Below are 24,836 nucleotides of genomic sequence, written 5' to 3'. Positions count from 1 at the left end.
GACAAACAGGTGTCTTTTCCAACAAAGGGCCATTTATCTACAAGGCTCTTACATTCAGGGTCGAGGGGGAGACCGAACACAGAAGGCCTAAGTCAGTCTCACAGTATCTCAAGGACAAACCCAGCAGCCCCCTTCTGAGTCATGTGCAAGCTTATGCAGATATTTCCAAAAATGGGAAGACTAAACCTCAGTCAATCAAAAATATACTAATGTAACTGCTGCTTGCTTATCCAATTATGTAGTCGACCCTGAAACTCCCCTTAGCCCTGCTTAAAAGGAGCCTGCACATCCCTCTTGGGGTCATCGCCATTTTGTACAGATGAACGACCACCACCCCCCCACCCATGATGGTATAATAAACGCTCTTTGTTCTTGCATACTATTTGAGCCTGGGGCCTTCCTTCAGCATTTCCTTGGACCCTACATTAGGCATTCTGGGAAATCAGTCAATCCCCATCACCACTGGATTGCCTCAACAAGCCTTGATATGAGGGTTTGTGCCTACTGTTATGCCCTCCTGTTCACTAGGAAGACTGCTCGTTTCTAAAGGGAAACAGAGGAATAGTGTGGGTGGGTGGGGGTAAGGATGGGACTACTGCTGGAACAAATAGAGGGAAGAGAAGCTGCAGTCAGGACGTATTGTATGAGAGAAAAATGAATAAAAACAAAAAATAAGCATACTAATTTTCCAAAAATATGGAGGGGGAAAAAAAAAAACAACAACAGCAAATACTCTTTTAAAGGAAATCCAGCACCCAAAATCATAAAACAAGCTCAGATTTTCAAGAAACCTGATGCCCAAGTCATGTCGGGAATCACCTGCCCTGCAGCCAGAGGTCATAAAAACAGGCAATCTAACTTATCTCTCACTTTCCAGTTTCAAAAAAACAGTTTACCTAAAATAAGCAGGCTCTCTACCCTTTCTACTCTCTACTGCAAAAACTGACCCTCAGAACCTTTATAGTGTACCTGTACCCTCAGATACTAAGCAGTGTTAGAAGTGCTAACTTCTCAGACCAACAAAAGTCTGCTCTCACCATTTTGAGGCCACACTGGATCTATTCTTTCATTTCCTCCACTGACTTATTTCTTACACTCTTCACCACTGAGCCATCACTCAAGCCCTTTACTTATTTTTAGATTTATTTATTTTGTGTATATGAGTGCTTTGCCTGTATGTATGTCTGTTATATGAAACTCTTAGAAAAGTTCATTGGTATAAACTGTTGATTTTATAGCTTTCCTCCCCCTCTTTTTATAAAGACTTATCCTTTATTTTTCTTCTGAAAATTACCAAGGAATCTGAACACAATTGTCTATAATTTGCTTTTTTTTTTCCTTCTGAATTTTAAGTTGAATTTCACTAAAAGTTTCTGTATTTTAGAAATCTTTTTTTTATTAAACCAAACATATACTATTGGATGTTTAGTTCAGAATTCTATTATACATAAAAGCTGTATCCCTTATTTTATAGCATTTACTTGTCCTCATAGGTGAATTATCCTATAAGTTTACTTAGTTAATGAAAAGGTTAGATGGTCTAGCAAGATATCATAGTGGACACAGTTTTAAGGCATCAGATTATTAATCACCGGAGAAACATGTGAAACATAATCAGACATTTGCTTACCTGAGAGTTTGGTGTCATTCACTAAGTGTTGATCTGCTTGTTTCCTGGCATCAGAAGCTTCTCTTTCTGAAGGTGCTTCTGTGTTCCCCAGCTTGGATGTTTTTTCTGGCTTTTCAGTGACCTTGAGGTGCCCTGGGCATATGGAAGGGTTTGAGATCTCCTCCCCATTACATTCAACAGATTCTTCATCCTCCTCAGTTTTAGGCCTTTTAGAAAGTGACTTATTGCCCTGGAGGCTAATAACAAAAGGAAAGTGGTCAGAGGAAAAAGTTCAAACTGGATATGAAATACACATCAATGCAAATAATACTGTTATGAGCTTATATCAAGAAAAATTTATTTAATATATTTTTTTAAATTAATAAAGTCTGAAGTTGAAATCACAATGGGTTTTTTTTTCTTTCTTTCTTTTTTTCTTTTTTGGTTCTTCGAGACAGGGTTTCTCTGTGTAGCTTTGCGCCTTTTCCTGGATCTCACTCTGTAGACCAGGCTGGCCTCAAACTCACAAAGATCTGCCTGCCTCTGCCTCCCGAGTGCTGGGATTAAAGGCATGCGCCACCACTGCCCAGCCACAATGGTTTTAAATTGACTAACAACTGAATTTTCACTGTAAAGTCAAGTAAGGCAGAAACAATGAGCTAAACAGAACAAATAAGAGCACACTCATACTAGCAGTCTGGTGCTGCCAATGGCAATTACAACATTGAGGATATAAAAAAATGTGCATTTCACAAGGTATACATGTAAACCAAAGCAGCTGGCATACTACAGAGATTGTGAGGGGGGTTTATACTTGTGCATGGTATTACTGAAGGGCCATCAACAGCCACTTTAAGCCACTGACTAAGAAAAACGAACTACACTCCTGAACATTAGGACTTGTAAGAAATGAGAAAAGGCACTCTGATTAACACTGACAATCTGTGTATCACAGATTTTTATACTCTCTCTCTCTCTCTCTCTCTCTCTCTCTCTCTCTCTCTCTCTCTCTCTGTCTCTCTCTCTATCAAGTTGAAAAGCCTGGTGACTTTAACAGCTACAACAGCTCACGCATCTGACTACAGTGCTACTTTGCATGTTTCTTAAGAAGTCAGAATGGAATGTTTCCTTAAGACCTCCAGGGGTATTGACACCCTAATTCCGTTTCTCAAACTCTGAATGTATTCACAGTAAGTTACACATTTTACTGAGACAAAACTTATACACATATAAGTACACAAATCATGAGTAAATATTCCCTACACACTAAGCACTATTGTACTTTTTAAAAGAATGATGTTTTTACTTTATGTGTACTGTTATTTTGCTTGCACGTATAAATATTGTATTATGTGCATGAAATGACCATAGAAGCCAGAACAGGATGTCAGATCTGTGGAATGGAAGATACAGATGGTTATTAGCTGCCCCATGAGTGCAGGGAACGTAAATCATCTACAAGAATAATCAGCGCTCTTAAGATGTTTCTCCTGCCCCACTGTGATATCTTGAAATTCATTTTACTTTCAACATTAAAACACTGCCCATGATATACTGAATTCAGTTTCAAACAATATTGTAAAAACCCTTGCTGCAAACTACAGCTGAAATATTATCATCCAAGTTTTAGATTAGCTACTAACTAGTTCTGTCATGTATGTAGGTATGCATGTATGTGTGTACGTATCTTTAAAATTTTTATATTATATATATAATAAATACATATGTAAAATATATACAAAATGTTAAGATGGATAGTCTCTAGATAGTGAGGTTAGGAATGATTTGGATTCCTTGGATTTTTTTTCCTGGATTTAGAAAATTTCCACAGTTCTTAAATACTATTTTTATAAATTAAAAGAATAAGAATTTCAAAATAACAATAAGTAATAGTAAAAAGAAAAGCTCAACAAAAAATTTCAAACTTTAAGAGCTAATATGCAGCCTAAGAATCAGCCATAAGGCATACAGCATATTCAAAGGATTTGTGACAAAGTCCTAGTCACAAAAGTGGATTAGAGGTAAGGTTCAAAAAGACTACCAAGGAGCAGAAATAATACTTTCTCCTTTGAGTCTTGAAAAGAATAAAGCCACAGCATAAGCATCCAGATGAGACAAGAAATATCTCAGCTACTTAACAAATGAAAGAACTCATAAATAAAATTTTTAAAAATGGTAGCATATAAGAGTTGGAAGTCAAGTTACTGAAGTTGTTTAAAATATGATGAATAATGTAAAGAACAAATACATGTTTAAAATAATTAATGGAAGAATTCCAAAAAGTTCTATGATGTTCTACTCACTATGCACATTGATTTCAGGAGTAGTCTGCATATGTGACTACCTGTTCCTAAATTCAAAAGTTAAACATACAATACCTCAAAATTTCAATATATACTAAATAAACATATGAATAATATAAACAAAAATAAACAATCCGTGAGAACATTTGGTCCCATGACTCATTTCAACAAAGTACATACTACAAGCAAGATGTCGTGGGGTCCTTACCTCCTGGGGGCTTTTCTTAATTTTCTTCTCCTCTGTAGCCATATTTTTACTTCAGGGGTAGACTCTGGAGTGGGCTTTGTATGATCAATAGTATATATATCTTTTCCTTGTTTCCAAATTTGGTATCTGTCTGGCTGAAACTTCTTCACAAATATATCCATTGATATCTTCACCATGTCATTCCGGCAAGTGCACTGAAACACAATGAACAGTTGAACAAAGAAAGGATAAAATCAACAATAAAATATTTTGCTAAGTATATAACATACCATGCTCCTGGGTAGAACATGAATGCTTAATTAAAATATAAATAAGGAAATGTTTTACATCTAAAAGAGAAAAAAAAAAACCAGAACAGGTGAGAATGTAAAGATATACATTTAGAAATGAGCAAATAAAGTATTTTTAAAATACTTTGTATATTTATATGAACTGAAAATGAGAAACTAAATATTTGTACATTTATATAAAATGTGTACCAAGAATAAGTTATAGAGAAGTATGAGTGTTTGTCTGAACATTCCAGCAAAGGAACAGTTATCCTACTATCACAGACACCCATCAAAAATCTGTAGTACAAGATGCAGTGTTTGTATGAAAGGATTATTATCACAGATATGCATCAAAATTCTAAAGTAGTAATAATATTATATGGAATGTTAGTGCCAATTTAGGCATGTTTTGAACATTGCCAAAAGGTCTACTTTAATTAAAAGCTTGGTACACAGGGAAAGGATATTGGTAGGTAAGGCCTAATGAATGCATAAGACGAATTGCTAAACGGTCTGATTAATAAAAAAAAAAAAAAAAAAAACCTGGAGCCAGATATTGGGGAGAAACTGAGAGATTAGAGAAGCAGAAAGAAGCCAGCCATGTTCTTACTGCTAGAAATCCTCAGCCAAAGAGAGAGACCTACTTCCTGTATACCCACACATATATCCTTTCTATGCCTGCCATCTCACTTTCTGTCTCCACCCAGCTACATCATTTCCTCTTTCTGCCCAGCTCTGTCACTTCCTGTCTGTCTGTACAGGACCTCTATGGTTAACTACGGCTGGGAAATAAAGGCATGTGCCACCACGCCTGGCTCTGTCCCAGTGTGACCTTGAACTCACAGAGATCCAGGTGAATCTCAGCCTCCGGAATGCTAGGATTAAAGGTGTGTGCTACCACTGCCTGACTTTTATGTTTAATATAGTGTCTGGCTTTTCCTCTGATCCTCAGATAAGCTTAATTGGAGTATACATATATCACATTTCCCCTTTTTTGTCTAAAATTAAAAAAAAGTTATAACTAATATAAGAAAAACTATATATGATAAGTACAATAACTATATACAATATATACAGGCAATAAATACATCAACAATGTCTACTCCATTTGCATTTGACAAATTCAGAGAAAATATTCCATGATCTATCCTATTTTTATGAATCCAAAGAACTGTATCTAATTCACCTTCTATCCTAATTTGCATTACCAAAACTATCTTTTGATGTCTTTCAAACTTACACACTTTATACCTCTTTAGTAAGTTTCTTTTCGAAATTGTTAACAAGGAAAACTATAACTATCTAATCTTCTACTCCCTTAGAGACCCAAGAAGAAAATAACATTACCTAAGTAAATAGGAAGTACATTGTAAGCAACTTCCAAAAATCTAGAATGACAGAGACAGCTGACTGCCTGGACAGTCACCCAACGTTCCTCTATAACATTGGGGCATCCATCTTCAGCCTATAGGCCCAGAGTTTTTCATTTGCTTTTCCCTGACTTGTGCAGAATTTCTAGCAGTCCTCTGTAAAGCAGGAACCTGAAGAACCATCTATGATAATCAAACTTATAGTCATGTTAAGTGTTTTAGGTATATACAAAATTTATTTCATTTAGAATTAAGTAGGTAATCTTCAAATACTTCAAGGACCTACAGAATATGGCATTTAAAATATTTTAAGAACTTAGATTTTTCTGGACAATGAGGCACATCTGCTCCTGACATCATCAATTACTTCAAAGAGGATGATGGGCATTGAAGAAACTCATTATGGCAAAAGTTAGCCATTTGGGCAAGAAACTGTTCTTTCCTGGACTGCCGGACAAAATGTTGTATAAACTGGACATGTAGGACCCATGGAAAAATGACTACTAAATTTTGCCAAAACAAGGCAAGATGGTTCTTCAGGTTCCTGCTTCTGCCAGACATTCTGTACAACACAAGGAAAAGCAAATGAGAAACTCTGGGCTTATAGGCTGAAGATGGATGCCCCAACATTACAGAGGAACTTCGGGTAACTGTCCAGGCAGCCAGCTGTCTCTGTCATTCTAGATTTTTGGAAGTTGCTTATAATGTACTTCCTACTTAATTAGGTAATATTACATCCTTCTGGGGTCTTTGATGTAGTTGAAGACTAAATAGTTATAATTACAATTTTCTTTAGTTATGATAAAAGATAAATTAGATATGAAACTTTACACTCACAAATGTAGGATAAATTATAAAGTATTTTCTTTAATATTGCCAAATACAAATAGACTAGATATTGTAACTATAATTCTTGCTTGATAACTGTTTGTTATATATAACTTCACTATTAAAGCTAAAACCTTCCCTTTTTTTATTAGATAGAAACAGGGAAGTGCTGGGGAGTGTCTTTCTGTACACTGTGAATATATGTTGTTCCCACTGGTTAATAAATAAGCTGCTTTGGCCTATGGCAAGGCAGCTTTGAGGCAGGCATGAAATCCAAGGAGAGAGACAGGAAAGAGAAAGATGGAGTCTGGAAAGAGACACCAGCACCACCAGGAAAAGCAAGATGTGAAAGTACTAGTAAACCATGGTCACGTGGCAACTTATAGATAAATAGATATGGGTAAAGTTATAAGCGTGTGCTGGCAAGAATTCTTAGCCATAGGCCATACTGTTTGTAAATAATATTAAGCCCCCGAGTGATTGTTTTATAAGCAGCTGTGGGACCGCAGGGCCAGGCAGGACTCGAGAAACCTTCCTACTGCATTAATGGTTCTTAACTAACTGGATGCATGAAACAGTTCTCACAGTATTTCTTTGGTAGTTAGTTATATGCGAACCTTTGAGACTTCTCTTATGTGTTCTTATGAAATGCCTAGTATGAAAGGAGCAAACCAGGCCCCAAACATCTTTCAGCTGCTCCCTTGGGAGATGTGACTATTTGTACCTACATCACTCCTAAGATGATCTACCATTGCTTAGTATTCTTACCAGAGGCTCAAACAAACAGGGATGCCCCATTTTTGTCTTTGAACATACAAAGCAGTGAGATCTTTGTAGATCATTGTATTAAGGCATTTTATTGCAGCTCTGCAAATTTGTCATATAAATCTAGAATGTCAATGAATGTGTGATTTGAATAATTTAACCAGTGAGTCATTGGTGAGATGTCTGGGTGATTACAAGCAACTGTTAAGCCTGACAACCTGAGCTCTATCTCGAGAGCTCACATGGCACAAGAAGAAAACTCTTCTGAATATATATGAATATATAACATATATACTCTGAACTCCATGTGCATATGTTGCATGTGCCAATGTACACATATGTGCATGCACAGACAGTATAAATAAATGTAAAAAAGAAATATTTAATTGTATTTGTTGTTATTAATAAACTCTTGCAGCTAGAGAGATGATTCAGCAGTTAAAAGCTCTTGTTCTTGCAAGAGGATCCAGGTTTGACTTCCAGAAATCAAGTGGTAGCTTACAAACACCTGTCTCCAGTTCCAGGGCATCTGACACCCTCTTCTGACCTCTGCAGGCACCAGGTACGCAGGTGGTACACAGACACATGTGCAGAAAAAGCACTCATACACATAAAATAAAATAAAATAAACTCTTGCAAACTAACTCAAAATTGTAAACAAAAGTCACTTCTACATTATAATAAGATAACATTATACAACCAAGCATATCTAGTAGAGAAAGGTAAAAAGTTAAGAGGATTAAGAAATTCAAATGAAGCAGGCAGTGGTGGCCCATGCCTTTAATCCCAGCACTCAGGAGGCAGAGGCAGATGGATCTCTGTGAGTTCCAGAACAGCCAGGGCTACACAGAGAAACCCTCCTATCTTGAAAAGCCAAAAGGAAATAAATAATTTGAAAGTTCAAATAAGAAGTTATTTTGAATCTAGTAGAAGACTATTTCCTATGAATACACAGTGATTAGTAAAACCTTATAAAATAAGCTTCTTACAAAAACTACACATAATTTAACTACGTTGAGGCCAACACTCTATGCATCAAGTAATGGTGTAGCAATAATCTCAATGATTTAGCTGGTATTTTTTAATAATTCCTTAAAAACCTGGAACAGAAGAGATTAAGCAATACGTTTGACACATGATTCTAGTATCTTAGTGGCAAAATTATCACATGCAAATAAATTAACTCCAAGTCTAATTTCTACTGTCAAATTTCCATTAATAGAGCTCTAAATTTTTGTTTTCTATTTTTGGAAACAGAATGTAGCCAAGTAACCCAATAGAATCAGAAACTCCCAGGTAGCATCCCTGTCTTCAAGGTGCTGCTGCTATAACAGATGTGAGCTAACATATCTTGCTAGAATTCTAATATTAACAGATATACCAAAAAGATGTGATAAAATTTTATGTCAGATTAAACCAACTTCTTAAAACACAAATAGCAATTTTACAGGTACAGACAGTACCAAGATGCTTCATACTTTCATACCCCTGCTTACACACTGAGCATGAAACTATCTGCCATGAACTCCGCCAAAAAAAGATCTACTACATCTATCACTTCTGCCAAAACTGCTCCAGTTTTGGACAGATCTTAAATCTTAGCAAAGTAAACTTAGACAACTTCTCCACTTATAGTCTTTCTTAACAATTTATCTTCACCGAAGTTACTTTAATTTTTCTCAAGTATGATCTTAAATTTCCAGCACTGTTCTAACTTTAAAATAAAGTGTGAATTTTCATGCCTGGCTCTCAGTAGTTTCAATATATGACTCCACCAATGAAACTTTCATATTTCCCTGTCACAAAGATCAATACCTGTCTTCAATGCAAGTCACTGGAACCACCAAACACTGAAACTTCCTCAACTTAGAACCTCTATTGCCAGAATGGCTTCCTGATTAGTCAAATGCTGTTCAAAAACAAAAAAAACAAAAACAAAAACAAAACACTACTCTGAAATTGATTAAATTTGTTCTTTGACAATTTCTTACAAGTATATAATGCATTCTGATTATTTGTACCCTAAGCTCATTTTATTTCCCTAGAAAATTCATTTTTTCACAGTAAATGTAAATTGTATCAACTATTCCTCAGAAGAGAATTCTTTTCATCTGAACAACTGTTTCTAGTATTTAGTTATGCATATTGACAGTTTGAAGTTATTTTTCTGTAATTATCTTACAGTAGGACTAGGAATAATCAAGGTCTTTAGAAATGTACAGATATTTTGGTTTAAGATTCAACCTCTCAAGCAAAAGAAAATAAATAAATAAAAGCTTGAACTCATAGTAAAAGTTTTCTAATTTCCTTGCAGCATAAAGACATTGAAAATAGCAACAATGACATGCTCTTCCTTAAAACAAGGTTAAATCTGAGCAGGATAATGATTGAAGCAATCCTAGAAAATAGGTCAGTAAGATGCAGAACCATATTTCTGAGGGAAAAAAAAACATCTAAGGAAACAAAGACAACCTTTAACTGGATGCTTATTTGTTTGTTCTAATGGAGCTGGGAAACCTCCTCTGTGTACATTTGGCTCCTGTACTTGGAATGAACTTCAAATATCTGTGGGAATCAACAGCATGCAAGCCATAGTAAAATAGGAATGTACTCAGGAGATTGGGCAAATATCAGAGCTGTATAAACTTTTACAAAATAGATTAGGCATATAAAATCAAGCTAACTACTTCAACAGAAGCCAGAACAAAAATGTGTGATTTGTTGACCATGAACTACACAAAAGGTTATTAAAGATTTTGAGAAAAAGATACCAAGAGAAATAATGTCTACCTTGCTGTGGGATGTATGGCAAATGTGTTGCTAATTAATCAATAAAACACTGATTGGCCGTTGGCTAGGCAGGAAGTATAGGCGGGGCAAGGAGAAGAATAAAGCTGGGAAGTGGAAGGCTGAGTCAGAGAGACACTGCCAGCCGCCACAATGAGAAACAGCTTGTGAAGATGCCGGTAAGCCACGAGCCATGTGGCAAGGTATAGATTAAAGGAAATGGATTAATTTAAGCTATAAGAACAGTTAGCAAGAAGCCTGCCACGGCCATACAGTTTGAAAGCAACATAAGTCTCTGTGTTTACTTGGTCGGGTCTGAGAGGCTGTGGGACTGGCAGGTGAGAGAGATTTGCCCTGACTGTGGGCCAGGCAGGAAAACTCTAGCTACAAATGGCGCCCAACGTGGTGGCAAGAGTTTCCACCTGAAAACTGAGAAAAAAGATTCTAAAACGGAGCTAAAAACAGCTTCCTAATTGTCTCTCTCAAATGAGCAGCAGCTGCTGGTTTGAGCTACTGGTGGGTTACTAGCTTGCGTGCTCAACCTGCAGTATGGCAGGAATCAGGCCTCTGCAAGTGGCACATTAAGCTGCATGGTGGATTTAGCCTTTGCAGGTACAAAACAAAAAAAAAGAGGTTTTTGGGCTACGCGCTGCTTGGATAAAAGCATAGACCCACGATAGCTCCCAGAGCTGGCGGTAAACGTAGCCATGTTGGGAAGCTGAGGTGGGCGGAGCCAGCAGCCACAGCTGCTGCAGTTTAAGGCAAGAGATTCACAATAAGACAGATTCAGATGTAATAGTTTACAATGTGTGTAAAAGATACGTAGGCTTGAAAGAGACAAAAAAGGTGATATATAGAGTTATAGAAACAAATACATAGTTTTAAAAAATAAAGTCATTAAAGAGACAGTAAAGGTAGTATAAAAAATACGCCACGTAAAAATGGATATTACACAGAGAATCTGGATTGTGTTGTCTTTGGGATTTTTAACTGCAGAAAAACATTTGATTGTAAAAGCTGTTGAATTATGCCAAAATGTATATTTTAAAGATACCTTAACTTCCAAATTTGGATATAAGGATGTGTTGCTTTGGAAAGGAGACTCTGCTTTTGTTCCCACAGAAAGCCAGAGGCTATAGATTTGTTCAAGATTAAGATACATCAGGTTTGACCAGCCAAGACCCCCTGAAGGTCTCCGATGACACCATGGCCCAGATGATCCAACATCCAGAATGGTTTGAAGGCATCTGGCTCAGACGATACAGCCTCATGGACTATTCCATAATTCTAAAATTTTCTTTGTTTCCCCATAAGATACAGCGCCCCCTTCCAGCAGGAAGTAGTAAGAGAAGCTACGCCCAAATTCCCAAATTATATGTAATTTTACTTTGTTAAGGTTAAAACCTTCCTTTTTGAAAAAAAAAAAGGGGGGAAGTGCTGTGGGATATATGGCAAATGTGTTGCTAATTAATCAATAAAACACTGATTGGCCGTTGGCTAGGCAGGAAGTATAGGCGGGGCAAGGAGAAGAATAAAGCTGGGAAGTGGAAGGCTGAGTCAGAGAGACACTGCCAGCCGCCACAATGAGAAACAGCTTGTGAAGATGCTGGTAAGCCACGAGCCATGTGGCAAGGTATAGATTAAAGGAAATGGATTAATTTAAGCTATAAGAACAGTTAGCAAGAAGCCTGCCACGGCCATACAGTTTGAAAGCAACATAAGTCTCTGTGTTTACTTGGTCGGGTCTGAGAGGCTGTGAGACTGGCAGGTGAGAGAGATTTGCCCTGACTGTGGGCCAGGCAGGAAAACTCTAGCTACACTACCTAGAATAAGTAAAATGACAGGGACACAATAACAAAAAACCAGAAACCCTTGTGATGGCAGAAATCCTTGCCATCAATGGAGAGCTGAGTAAACAATGTTTAAAATAATGCTCTTATTCTCTCAAATTTTTTAAGGGCTAAATCAGTCAAACAACCTTCTCAGAGTGTTACCTCCAAAACATATAATCTAAATGATAAAAATAGGATATACAAATATTATTCCTTCAAAGTTCTACTTAACATTTTTATGGACTGGAATAAGAGAAAAGAATGACATCAATCAGATCAGTTCACTGATCAACTATAACATCATGATGCAACACAGCTAAGTAACTGAAAAGCACTTGAATCTCAATAGTAAAGAGTAATTTTCAACAAATATTGGGTGTTTTCCTCATCTCACTTACATGTAATTATCTATGTAATTTTAACCATGAACATATAATAACACAAAGAAGATAATGTCTAAAATTTAAACAGTATTTTAAAACTTTGTGTCTGTAACTTCTGGCAACTAATATCTGCCTAATATGTAGGAGATTCTTAATTCATTCCCCAGTAAAACAAAAGCTAGATGCAGGGGTACATGCTTATATTCCCAGAATTTGGGGAATGAAGTCAGAAAGTCATCCTTGACCATATAACAACTCAATGAAACAACATATTATTGTTATCTATTATTTTCTAGTTATGCATGTGATGTGTTTGTAAACTTACCAGGTATCTTTCAGAGTGATTAAATATAACAAATGACTTATACAATAACAAATCAAATAGTATATTAATGTATATTGCATATACACATTAATTAATTAATTTATATTAAATGACTGTCCTTATGAAATCTAATTTAAAAATATCTAGTTTAAAAAAAAATAAAAAGCTAGCTTCACCAGTCTACACTTTATAATGCAATCCTGCCTGGCCCCTCACACCAATAACACTGTTCTTAAAAGTTATTAGCTATTCACCTATTAGTTAAATTAGATCAATACGAAAAACAAAAATGTTTTCTGCCCTGTATGTTGCTTTTAGACTACAATATATAAGCTACAGAAGGACAGAAATGTGTATTAACTTTAAAATGCCAAGTGCTCAATAAAGCTGCTATTAATTGCACCTAAGAGCACACAACTTTATGCAAGTTGTCATTTGAAGACTATTCACATACTAATCATAGTAACCTAGGGAAAATGTTCTATATTTCAGTCTTCTAAAAACTCTTTAAACCAAGCTGTCACCAGAAAAACAAAGCAAAACTGAATGACACTATTACCAAAATAGATCAACATATTCAATTATACTCAGCAACAGAAAAACAATCCTAAAATATTTACATAAGTACAAAAGACTGAATCATCAAAGCAATCCTGAGCAGAAAATATAATGCTAAATGTAGTACAATACCTGATGTCTTATCAAACCACAGACCCATAATAAAAAAAAAGCAGTATTGTATACATGCAAAAACAGAAATACAGATCTAGGCATAGTTACACACTTGGGATCCCACTATTTGGGTAGCAGAGGCAGAAAGATCACCAACACTTAGAGGATAGTGCTATAGAGTTGAGACTGTTTAAAAAAAGAAAAAGGAAAAGAAAACACACACAAAAAAAATACAACAAAACAGACACATGCATCTCCATATGCCTTTTTCAAGAGGTCTTCAGTAATAGTTATCCCTCTCCAATTGCCTCCTTTACCTTTTTGCTCCCATTTCTGACCCCAATCAATCCTTCCTGTTCCATCTCCCTCCATTATCCATTATCCCTTTATAGTATTATATTCTAGTTCCCCTTCCTTAATAGATTCCCTTCCTACTCCATGGTCCCCTACTAACTACCTAACCTCTGTGTATATTCTAATTGAAACACACATATATGAAGCTTATATGCTAATATCCACATATGAGGGTAAATAAAGAATATTTGTCTTTCTGAGTCTGGGTTATGAAATTCAGGATGATTAGCTTCCTAAAATATATACATATACAAATGGAGTTACAATATAACGGGAAAACAGTGTCCCAAATAGACATCATGTGTTATCAAATAAAACCCCCACTACCAGGAATGGTACATTAATTATTGATATTGGCAACTCTTCAGCTAAAACTGGGATGCTGGTATCATCCCCTACTAACTCCAATCTTTTCCTGCATGGATCAAATGTGAGTGTGACCATTGAAAAACATTACTTTAAAAAATTAAAAGGGCAAAGAATATTCGTAAATGAGGAATACATTAATAAAAGATCTCTGTGTACATAATGTAAGAATAAAAGCTCCAACGTAAATTAAAGATGTTCTTGCTTGAGAGAAACAAAAATTGTTTTGAGTAAGTTCTAAGTTAGCACTTTTAATTCTGCACATCACACTGAATTTTTGAACAAGGGTCTGTCTATAAGGAAAAAAATCTTATCATTAACATTTTAATGCACATCTACCACTCACATTACACGGAAAATTCTCAATTCCTCTAAAACAGGAAATCACTTAGGAAATGTAGACCAATCTAATTAATGATTTTAGGATGAAATAAGATGAGTGCTGCTCTAAGCTTTAGTCAGGAAAGCTTTTACTTGCAATGAGCAGAGTTTAATACAAAGACTCATAATTGGTCAATGTGCTGAGAGTAAGCAACTGTGAGTACTCAGTCCTAAGTGGAAGTACCTGCTAACTTCAAAACTCAGCAAACATTGCAAAAGAGGAGGGAGAGGGCCATAAAAGTCAGAGGATGGGGACAAGGGCTGTGATAAACTGTCTTCTAGACGGCAACTGCAATCACGAGCACACTGCGGCTGTGGTTACCTGCACAACATAGTATCCATCAACATTCCATCATAGATGGGGTAGGGGTTCATAAGTCTCTACCCTAAGCTGACGAGCTACGTGCAGTTAATGGCTTCTAGGGAAATGGAGTCATTTTTCTGGAGTGGTTTCTGCACTAGTAATTCATCAGGCTCTAGTAAGTATTCCTTCACCCATGTACATGCAGTCAAACTAAATCAGCAGGACACACAAAACAAACACATACACAAACAAGAATGGTGGGCTTCTTGGGAAGGAGAAGTTCAGCAAGAGTGGGAGGGGATAAGGAAGGGTAACAACAGTGGTAAGACATTTATTATATATACCTAAGAAGACCCTAAGGTGCTTTACTAGTAAATACGGAGATCCTGCCATAACAGGAAGAATATTACAAACATTGAAGAATTGTCTTTGTCCAACAAATATTCAGTCAAATACTATAATACAGACATCACACTTGTCTACTCTATAAGAAACTGGGATAAATAAAGTTCTCAGTAAAAGTGAAAGAAAAAAAACTACATTAAACACTCTATAAGGATGATTAGCTGACTAGAAATTAAATGACTGTTCGAAGGCTGAAGGTAGAGAGCTAACCTAGACTACTATATCTAGAAAATCTATCTGCCAAGGCTGAAGGAGAAAGAATAACTTCCCATGATGCAAACAGCCTAGAAAAAATTCATATCCAACAACAACAAAATGCTAAACAGAATACTGGAAGTAATTCTCTGAACTGAAAAAGAGGAATAAGCAGAGCCAAGGAACTGTAGAAAGAAAACAAATGAAACTATAATTTAATGAGTTCTGGGACAGCCAGGACAATATAGAGACGAAGGAAGGAAGGAAGGAAGGAAGGAAGGAAGGAAGGAAGGAAGGAAGGAAGGAAGGAAGGAAGGAAGGAAGGGGAAGGGAAGAAAGAGAAAGAAAGAAAGAAAGAAAGAAAGAAAGAAAGAAAGAAAGAAAGAAAGAAAGAAAGAAAGAAAGAAAGAAAGAAAGAGCAAATCACAATTAAGAACACAAACCAGCCAAAAATATCAAAATGACTGCAATCTACTCCTATCTTTCAATAATAATAATAATAATAATAATAATAAATATTTATGGCCTCAATTCTCTAACTAAAAGACTCAGGTTAGCTGAAAAGATTAAGAAACAAAAACTGTTATCAACAAGAAAGTCACCTTAGCTTAAAAAACAAGAATCCCTTTAAAGTGAAAGAATTAGGGGGGAAAATCCCAGACAAATGGGATTCAAACACAACAGGAGCCTAATAATGGCGTTCAAGGTCTCTTGATGAATGGCAAATTACAAGTGGCATTTTTCATTTATGCTTAGTCTCTTAGTACAGAAGTATAAGATGGATAAGACCTATATTAAATACCAGTTCTTATATTCTTTCTTTCTAAAACTTTCTCTATAACTTTCTCCAGCTAGCTCCACTTCCTGGATTCCATTGTGCCCAACAGCATTCATCAGCTAGGGCCTAATCCTTTAACAACAGGATCTTCTCAAAGGCATTTAAGATCAAAAACCAAACTTCTATTAAACACTGTATGTAACCTTATATGACAATAAAAAGTATCTGCTTTTTATGCTTACAAAACAAGGCTAACTATGAGATGTAGCTCATTGCTTCAATACAATATCTTAAGAGAGTATCTTACTCCTAGGAAAAGAACAAAATCCAAAGTATGTTTCCTACTGAAAGCTCGTAAAAATAACACTATGAAGAAAGAAAGAAAGAAAAAAAAAAATAAGTTAAGTAGGGGAATAGCTAAACCCACTTAACCACAGGTACAAGTACATTCCTACTCCTTGGTCTTGTATCTCTGAAGAATCTGAACCAATACAGTTATTTCTGGAGTCAAATTTCACTTAAAAATCAATTAACATCCTTCCTCTCAGTTTTCTGCAATTCACTTATATACATATACTAGAAAACAAAAAATAATGCGTGGTTTAGACATTTCTGTGAAAGTTGCTTTGATCTTAAGTTCACAGCTACCTTTCCTTACATCGACAAAGTCTACCCCAATGCCATCTCAGAGACTTAGGTCAGCCAGGCTTTTCTCAAGCTTGGTAAGTAACTAAAGGTGATCAAGAGTTCCTAATCTTCCTACTCCAAGTGATGAGAATTACACCTGGGCATTATCACATCTGGCTAACTTCCTACTAGTGGTATTTTCATTAAAAATAGATAATTCCCAACATGTAATAAAGGAAAAAAGAGCTATATAAATTAGTCTCTTAGAAATTAGTAATTTTCTAAGATTTGGCATTCAAACTAAGAGGTTAAAGATGAAATGTAAGGGATCGTGTTAAAGTTATTTAGTAGAAACAGGCAGACTTAACTGAAAGATGTTAACCTTCACTGATCAGAATTAGACTAGACTCCTGAATCATAAGGAAAAATAAACAAGGTGTTTCTATGTAATTAAATAGAAAATGAATATTATATTCTTAGCTTTCAAATAATCAAAATCATTGGGCACTAATGCCTTGTAAAGCTTTTCCTATTTTCCAAACATCCAAACATTTCTCTGATGTGACCTATGAATAAGTGAAAAAGTATTCTGTGATAGCCTTAAGTTATTTTGCTATCCAAATCGACTAGTTGAAGACAATAAATTGCTATTCTCTTTTAGGAGAAATTGAAACTCACTTCCTTCATATGTCTTTTCCTCTAAACGCTAGTGTTCAAACGTATTTTAAAATATATTAAGGGTTGGTGAAATGGTTTAGTTCATAACTTGCCTACCACACAAGCATAAGAACCCACTTAAAGGCCAGACAGATCCCTGTGGCTAACTAGTCTAGTCAATGAGTGAGGTCTAGATGGATTAGAGATCCTGTGTTAAAAAGTAAGTTGGACAGCAGCAACAAAAGAAGGCACCCAACATCAACCTCTGCCTCTAAGAACATAAGCAGAGGGGCACAGGTATCCTACACACACACACACACACACACACACACACACACACACACACACACACACACGGGGGGGGGGGATATATACAACATTTCTAAAGTCTAACTCTACTTCATTTGCTAGTCCTAAAATTCTTTGCTGTGTCAAAACCAAGTATCTTGTTTTGTCTGAGTTGATATTGTGAAGTAAAGATCTCAGAAAGAAGTTTCACCTTCAGCTGAAACTTTTACACAATTGAGAAACTGATTAAAATTACAATTGTGGAGAGGTAAGAATGTTGCAGGTCTAGAGCTTAATCTTTACCTTCCTAAACAGCCATTCCTTGACCTTCATAACATCTATTCCACTACCTTATGGCTAGGAGATAAAGCCTTTTGGAATGCATTTTTAACTTAACAAAACACTAGTTTCTACCAACCAAAAGATTTCATCACTTTGCTGGTTGTGTTTTATCAGGCTAAGACAAACTAGAATCATTTCGGAAGACGGAATATTAACTGAGAAACTGTCATCATCAAATTGACCTAGGCATGTCTACAGAGCATTCTCTTTATTAATGATTGATGTGGGTACGCCTAATGATGAATGGTACCACCTCTGGGCAGATGGTCCAGGGTTGTATAAGAAAGCAAACTAAATAAGCCACAGTGAGCAAGACACTAAGATATGTTCCTCCCTCAACGCTGCTTCTGTTTCAGCCTCTAGGTTCCTGTTTGAGTTTCTATCCCAACTTCCTAAAATGGTCATTACCTGGAAGAGTAAGCTGAAATAAACATTTCCTCCCCTAAGGTGCTTTTTGTCAGTGTTTTATCACTTGAGCAGAGAAGCTAAGATATCCATTTGTTTATTTTTCTACCAATGTATAGTAAACATGCCTTGATTAATGATTTTTTTTGGTTCTGTTACTTTAATAACTCCATTGAACAGTTACCATATTGAAACATGGAATTTGGGGTAACTTAAATATAAATTGTCACCAATATTTAATTTCATAATAAACTCTGTCTTATACCCTTTGATAGTTATGTTTAGTCAAATGCTGGGTATAGCATGGAGTTACACTGTCCCTGTTGTTCCTGACTACTTTAAAAATAAAATTGCTTTTTAAATTTTTTTAATGTGTATGACCATATCAATGCTACATATTTAAATGTACAAAAAAGATGAAAGATAGCGTACACACACACACACACACACACACACACACACACACACACACAGAGTTAACCTCTTCCCATGTTATTTTTAAATTGTATATCCATGGAGAGCTATCCTATTACAAAGCTATGGCCTCATAACTGTGGCCTCAGACTTTGAGTACTCCAAGACAGTTACTAATATTGCCTAACATAAAAATCACAAAATTACTTAAAATATTAGTAGACCATTATGTGAGGCTTTTGTTGCTGTTGTTTTGCTTTGGGAAGGGTAGTGCTTGTTTCTCAAATGTGAACTTTGTAATTAGCAATAATGTATTGCTATGCTGAAATCACATATACCAGGATCTGGGCATAGTGGTGCATCCCTTCAGTCCCAGCAAAGGCAGATGGATCTCTGTGAGTTCCGTGCCAGCCAGAGCTATACCAGAAGACTATCTCCAAAAAGAAAAAGAAGGGGGAAAAAATAATCTTAAGTAGAAAAATATCTCTTCTAATGTATCAAGAAAGTTTGAAAAATAGGTTTTAAAAAATAAGGATTTTAAAAAACATGAGAGCAATGTTTAATCTTTATGATAAGTAAAAATTGTACATCAATGAACACTCACTCAATTGCTACTTGAAGCACAATGCCTTTGCTCTGCCATTATGGACTCCAACCCACTGGAAGCATAAACCCAAACAAACTTTTTTTCTATAGAAATAATGTGCAACAAAACAATTTCTTTTTCCATTAACAAATTTAGGAAATTATTGGTCATATCCAGAGAAGCTTATGGAAAAATAAAACCATTGAAAGTATCATTGATATTCTTCAGAAAAATTACACATAAAATATACTCATGGTATTAGTTACTTCTCTGTTGCAGTTATAAAACACCGTAACCATGGCAACTTTAGCTTAAGATTTCAGAGGGCTTGGATAAGCCAGAAACCTAATGCAATGGAAACTCCCAGGAATCTACAAGAGTGACCTTAGCTAAGACTCCTAGCAATGAGAGATATGGTACTTGAAACGGCCATCTCCTGTAACCAGGCAAGACTTTCAGTGGAGGGATTGGGACCTCAACCCAGCCATAACCTCTGACTTACAATTTGCCCTGCCTACAAGAGATGCTGAGACGAGGTGACACAGAAATTATGGGAGTGGCCAACCAATGGCAGGACCAGCTTGAGATCCATACTATGAGAGGGAGCCTACCCCCAACACAGTCTGGAGGGCCAGGATCCAGAGGCTAGACAGCCCAGAGACCTAGGATAGAACCAAACATGACTGGCAGGGGAAAAAAAAAAGTCAATGAAATGATGTCTAATGATATTCTGCTATACTCATTGGTGAGTGCCTAGCCCAACTGTCATCAGAGAGGCTTCACCCAGCAACTTATGGAAAAAGACGCAAGACCCATAGTCAAGCATTAGTTAGGCCTCCAAGAATCTTGTGGAAGAAGGGAAGGAAGGATTATGGGAGCCAGAGGGGCCAAGAATACCACAAGAAAATTGACAGAATCAATTAACCTGGGCTCATAGGGGCTCACAGAGACTGAACCACCAACCAGAGAACTTGCATGGGAATGCCCTAGGCCCACTGTTAAAGTTATGTTGCTTGGCCTTCTTATGGGATTCCTAACAGAAGGTGCAGTGGCTGTCTCTGACTCTGCTACCTGCTTTTGGGATCTTTCCCTCTTACTGGATTGCCTTGTCCAGCCTTAAAAGGAGAGGAGGTGACTAGTCTTATTGTAACTTGATATGCCATGGCTGACAGATATACTTCTCAGAAGAGAAGGGGTATAAAAGGGACTTGGAGGAGAGAAGGGTAAGAAGGGAAACTGATCAGGCTGGGGAGAAATTAATTGATTAATTTTTAAAAAGACTTCAGAGGGTTAGAGTCCATAATTGCAGGGAGCACATGGCAGCAATCAGGAGCAGGAAGCAGAAAGTTCACACCTCCACTGACAAGCAGAAAGCAGAGAAGAAACTAGAAGTAGGTGAAACATTTTTTTAGTCTCAGTCCACTTCGAGTGACACGCTACCTCCAAAAAGGCTGCACCACCGAACCCTCCCAAATCAGCACCACCAACTGGGAACCATGTGTCCAAGTATTTGACTGAGACTACAAGGGATATTCTCAGTCAAAACACCACAATCATCTCCCAGTAACTGCTCTGGGAAGGCCCTAAAGATGCATCCTCTGGTAATATTTGTATTTACTAACTTCTAACATACAAGCTTTTCTTCTGTTGTGTTAAAAGTCCTGCCCCTTCATTTTTTTGCCTTTTTTAAAAATTAAGATTATAATATAATTAACTTCATTTCACCCTTTCTTTTCCTCCCTCTAGACCCTACCATATACCCTTTCCCACTCTCCTTCAAATTTATGGCCTCTTCTTTCATTGTTACTGCATGCATATATACATTCCTAAATAAAACCCGCTCAGTCTGTATAATGTTAGTGGTATGTATATTTTGGTGGCTGACCATTTGGCACTAGTGTGCTCTACCCTGGAGAAGGCCATCTCTTCCAATCCCAGCTTCCCTCAGTTGCATATAGTTTTTTAGTGTGTACAGGATTAAGGCCTCATGGACTTTCCCCCATCCAATCTGGGGTGTTCATTGGTGCTGTGCTTGTTCAGCTCACACTTAGGGACCATGTTGGTGAGACTTTATGATGCAATCTCAGAGAAAACTCCCTGACCCCTGGCGTTTACAAGCTTTCCCCTCAATTGAGCACTTTTTCACTTGGCATTGGTTGTCTTTACGGGAGCTGCAGCCACAAGTAGGATGACAAGAATTGCACTGAATTGAAGATTAGCAGAAAATTTTAAGCCTTAAGAAATGAAAAGTCTCTGGAATTACTTGAAAAAACAAGGAAGTGTAAAAACATCTGATTCTTGACAATGGAGAGATGGCTCAGCAGTTAAGAGCACTCATTCCTCTTGCAGAGGACCTGGGTTAGGTTTGTAGCACCCACATGGTGGTTCAAAACTATCTGTAACTCCAATGCCAGGGGATCCAATGCCCTCTTCTCACATCCATTGGCACCAGGCATGCATGTGGAACAAAGGCATCCACACAGGTGTAACACTAATACATATAATTTTTTTTAAATCAGTTCTTGTAAAAGTTAATCATGATCGTCAATATGCCTGCCAACCAAAAACTTGGAATCTTCATGGAATTACCACTCCGTTGGATATAGCATTACCATGGAAACACAACTCTGGGTGACTTTTTCAGAGTTCATCTTGCTTTGTAAAAATGTAACTAGCCACCAAATGCTCCTTTAGCCATGGCTCTCCACCTCGAACAGTGAGACAAAAATAAACCCTTTTTTCTGTAAGTTGCTTCCACCAGGTATTGTTACAGAAATGAGAAAAGTATGTATGTAGAAAATTGGTATCCACGTACCACAGGCCATTGTTACTCTGTTATTATTCTGGGGGAAGAATATGGAAGAGATTTTAACTGTGGGATAAACTCTAGAATGTTATCAATAAGTATAATGGGCAATTCTTGTGGAAACTTAGAAGGCCAGAATACCAACACAAATTCATGAGCTCAACTCATGAGATTTCAGGGGGGCACATGAGTCTATCAGGAACTTGGCTATAATAGAAAAGATCCTGGATTGTTTGGTCTATGTCCTGATGAACTTGAATGAGGTTGAATTTAGCAGTAATAGACTAATTTCAGGTAGGATACCATTCAGACTATCCATGCTCCGATATAGGTCTACAACAAGAACGTGAGAGAGAAAAATAACAGGTGGAACAAGAAGATTTGAAAAATGTTCCATTTTACTAGGAAATAAATGAGTTTAAAATTCTAGATTAGAAAGGTGAGTAAGGTCTAACGAGAAGGCCCCCTTCTTAAGAGCACAGTCTGCCCTCTCAGGGATCCTAGTTCAATCCCTACCACTCAGTTGAGGCACATATCAAATGCCTTTAATTCCACTTTCAGGAGATCTAACACCTTCCTTCGGGCCTCATGGGATACCCGAATGATTGACCAACATGTGGATGTGCTTGTGCACACACACAAAAAAAAATTAATACATTTTTGAAGAATGAAAAACTAAGCTGTGTGGTGATGGTCCACACCTTTAATCCCAGCACTCAGGAGGCAGAGGAAGGTAGATGTCTGTGAGTTCCAGGCCAGCCTGGATTACAGAGCAAGTTCCAGGACAGCCAAGGCTACATAGAGAAACCCTTTCTTGAAAAAAACAAGCAAATAAAACAAAATAAAAAGTTGGGAAAACATGAAAAATTGTTAAAAAGTGATCAGAACTATCAATGACAAACTGTGCAAGGGAATAATAGGAAAGGTTTCCTCAGAATAAGCCCTCACTCAGCTAGGCTTTCATCTTGTGAAATTACAAGTTCACTTGAAAAGAGAGTGTCTAAACTGAAAATGAGAGGGAAGGCGTTCCACTCAAAACAATCTCCTTGAACACTCCTTTGCAACATTACCCAAAGGCCTGATGCAACTATGTACCAAAGAAGACTTTAGTACAAGATGTCAAAAGAACCTGGCATCATTGTTCTTGTGGTATTGATCTTATAAACCTGAAAACACCAGGTGTGAGAGGATTAGGAAGGTTTATGAGAAGGTCACAAAAGCCACTGAGGCATAGCAATACGTAGCTGGGTCAGATTTCCTCTCAGCAAGGAGGCACTGCCTGAACATTGGGTGGGGGTGGGGAGAGCCTATGTTGCAATAGTGTCTCTAGGATATTAGCAATGTAAGACCATGAGATATTGGAAATCTATAGTCACAAAGCAGAGCCCAACATAGAGGACATGTGTGCTGATGGCCAAACCTGTGAGGAAGGGCTGCTCAAAACTACTACAGCCCAGATGATTTCATCACATGCCTGGTGTGGTGGACATGGAGCTATAGGTAGATATACCTATCTTGCTTTGGCCTGATCTGTCCTTGTTATCATTCATCCCCCTCTTTTGGAATGAGAATGTTTATTCTATGCCATGGTATAATGGAAATACCTAATTGAGTTTTTGATCATATATGGGGATATTAAGAGACTGCCTTGCATATCAGAAGAGATTTAGGACTGTGGATTTTTTCTTCACAGCATCAAGACTATGCAGATTTTTAGAAATGGATTAAACACATTTTGTATTATGAGACTTGAGGGGTAAGGGGTAGAAGGTTAAGCTGGAAAGTCACTTGTTTGGGGGATCAAGCTGACAAAGAATGAAGTTTTGATGGTTAATAGTAATTGTCAACTTTAACGCATTTAGAATATCATAATATAACCATATCACTGGTCCTGTCTGGTTCTTGTTTGATGAGTCTGGAAATGAAGTCCAGAAGTGTAAATTCTAAACTAGCTTTTTACTTGGTTCTGATACAGAAAGCCATTGACCCACACTTCTACAGACTGCAGAAGAGTCCCCCACTAGTAGCAGAACAAAATATTCCCACTAAAGTAGACACTGTTTTGTGAAAAATGGTATTTCAAAAATGTTTTCAAAATAATTTATTAGTGGTTTGACATCTCTATTCTAAAACTGTCATTAACTTTTTTTCTGATAAAGTGAACCAAATTGATTTTTTTTTCTAACATGGATTGCAGGATTTATGTACAAAGAAGAAAACAAAACATCCTGAAAGTTAAACACAGAAGAAACTATTACTTAGCATTTTAGAATACAAGTCTCCTGAGCTTCTATGTGTTAATCGAGTTTGCTTCATTATACAAAATAACTGGGCAAAAATGCCAAAAGGAAAAGATAGTCACTAGGTGGAAGCCTACTTTTACAGAAAATAAATACATGAGTATATCAATAATAGTATCTGTATTCAAAAGAAAACAAATGAAAAACTTGGCATTAGCAATTCACAGAAAGAAAAGAAACACTATAACTGGTGGAAAACTATATAGTTATCTCCTCTGAATTGATACACTCCTTGGGGGAGGAGGAGAGAGAAACTGCTAAGACACAAGAAGCA

At 36.8% G+C, this 24,836-nt stretch overlaps 1 protein-coding gene across 1 annotated transcript in view; it reads right to left on the bottom strand.

The window, feature by feature from the left end:
• Window positions 1–24,836, bottom strand: part of Kdm4c (lysine demethylase 4C) — a 205,944-nt gene that overhangs the window by 91,787 nt on the left and 89,321 nt on the right. Inside the window, exons 9-10 of the mRNA XM_059254477.1 lie at window positions 4,121–4,314; window positions 1,631–1,866 (exon numbers count right to left, since the gene is read on the bottom strand). Of these exons, the coding sequence (XP_059110460.1) occupies window positions 1,631–1,866; window positions 4,121–4,314 (430 nt within the window). The remainder of the gene's footprint in view (window positions 1–1,630; window positions 1,867–4,120; window positions 4,315–24,836) is intronic.

The sequence above is a fragment of the Peromyscus eremicus genome, chromosome 2 (genome assembly GCF_949786415.1).
Source record: "Peromyscus eremicus chromosome 2, PerEre_H2_v1, whole genome shotgun sequence".
Classification (NCBI taxonomy): domain Eukaryota; kingdom Metazoa; phylum Chordata; class Mammalia; order Rodentia; family Cricetidae; genus Peromyscus; species Peromyscus eremicus.
This window is presented reverse-complemented; position numbering and strand designations above follow the sequence as displayed.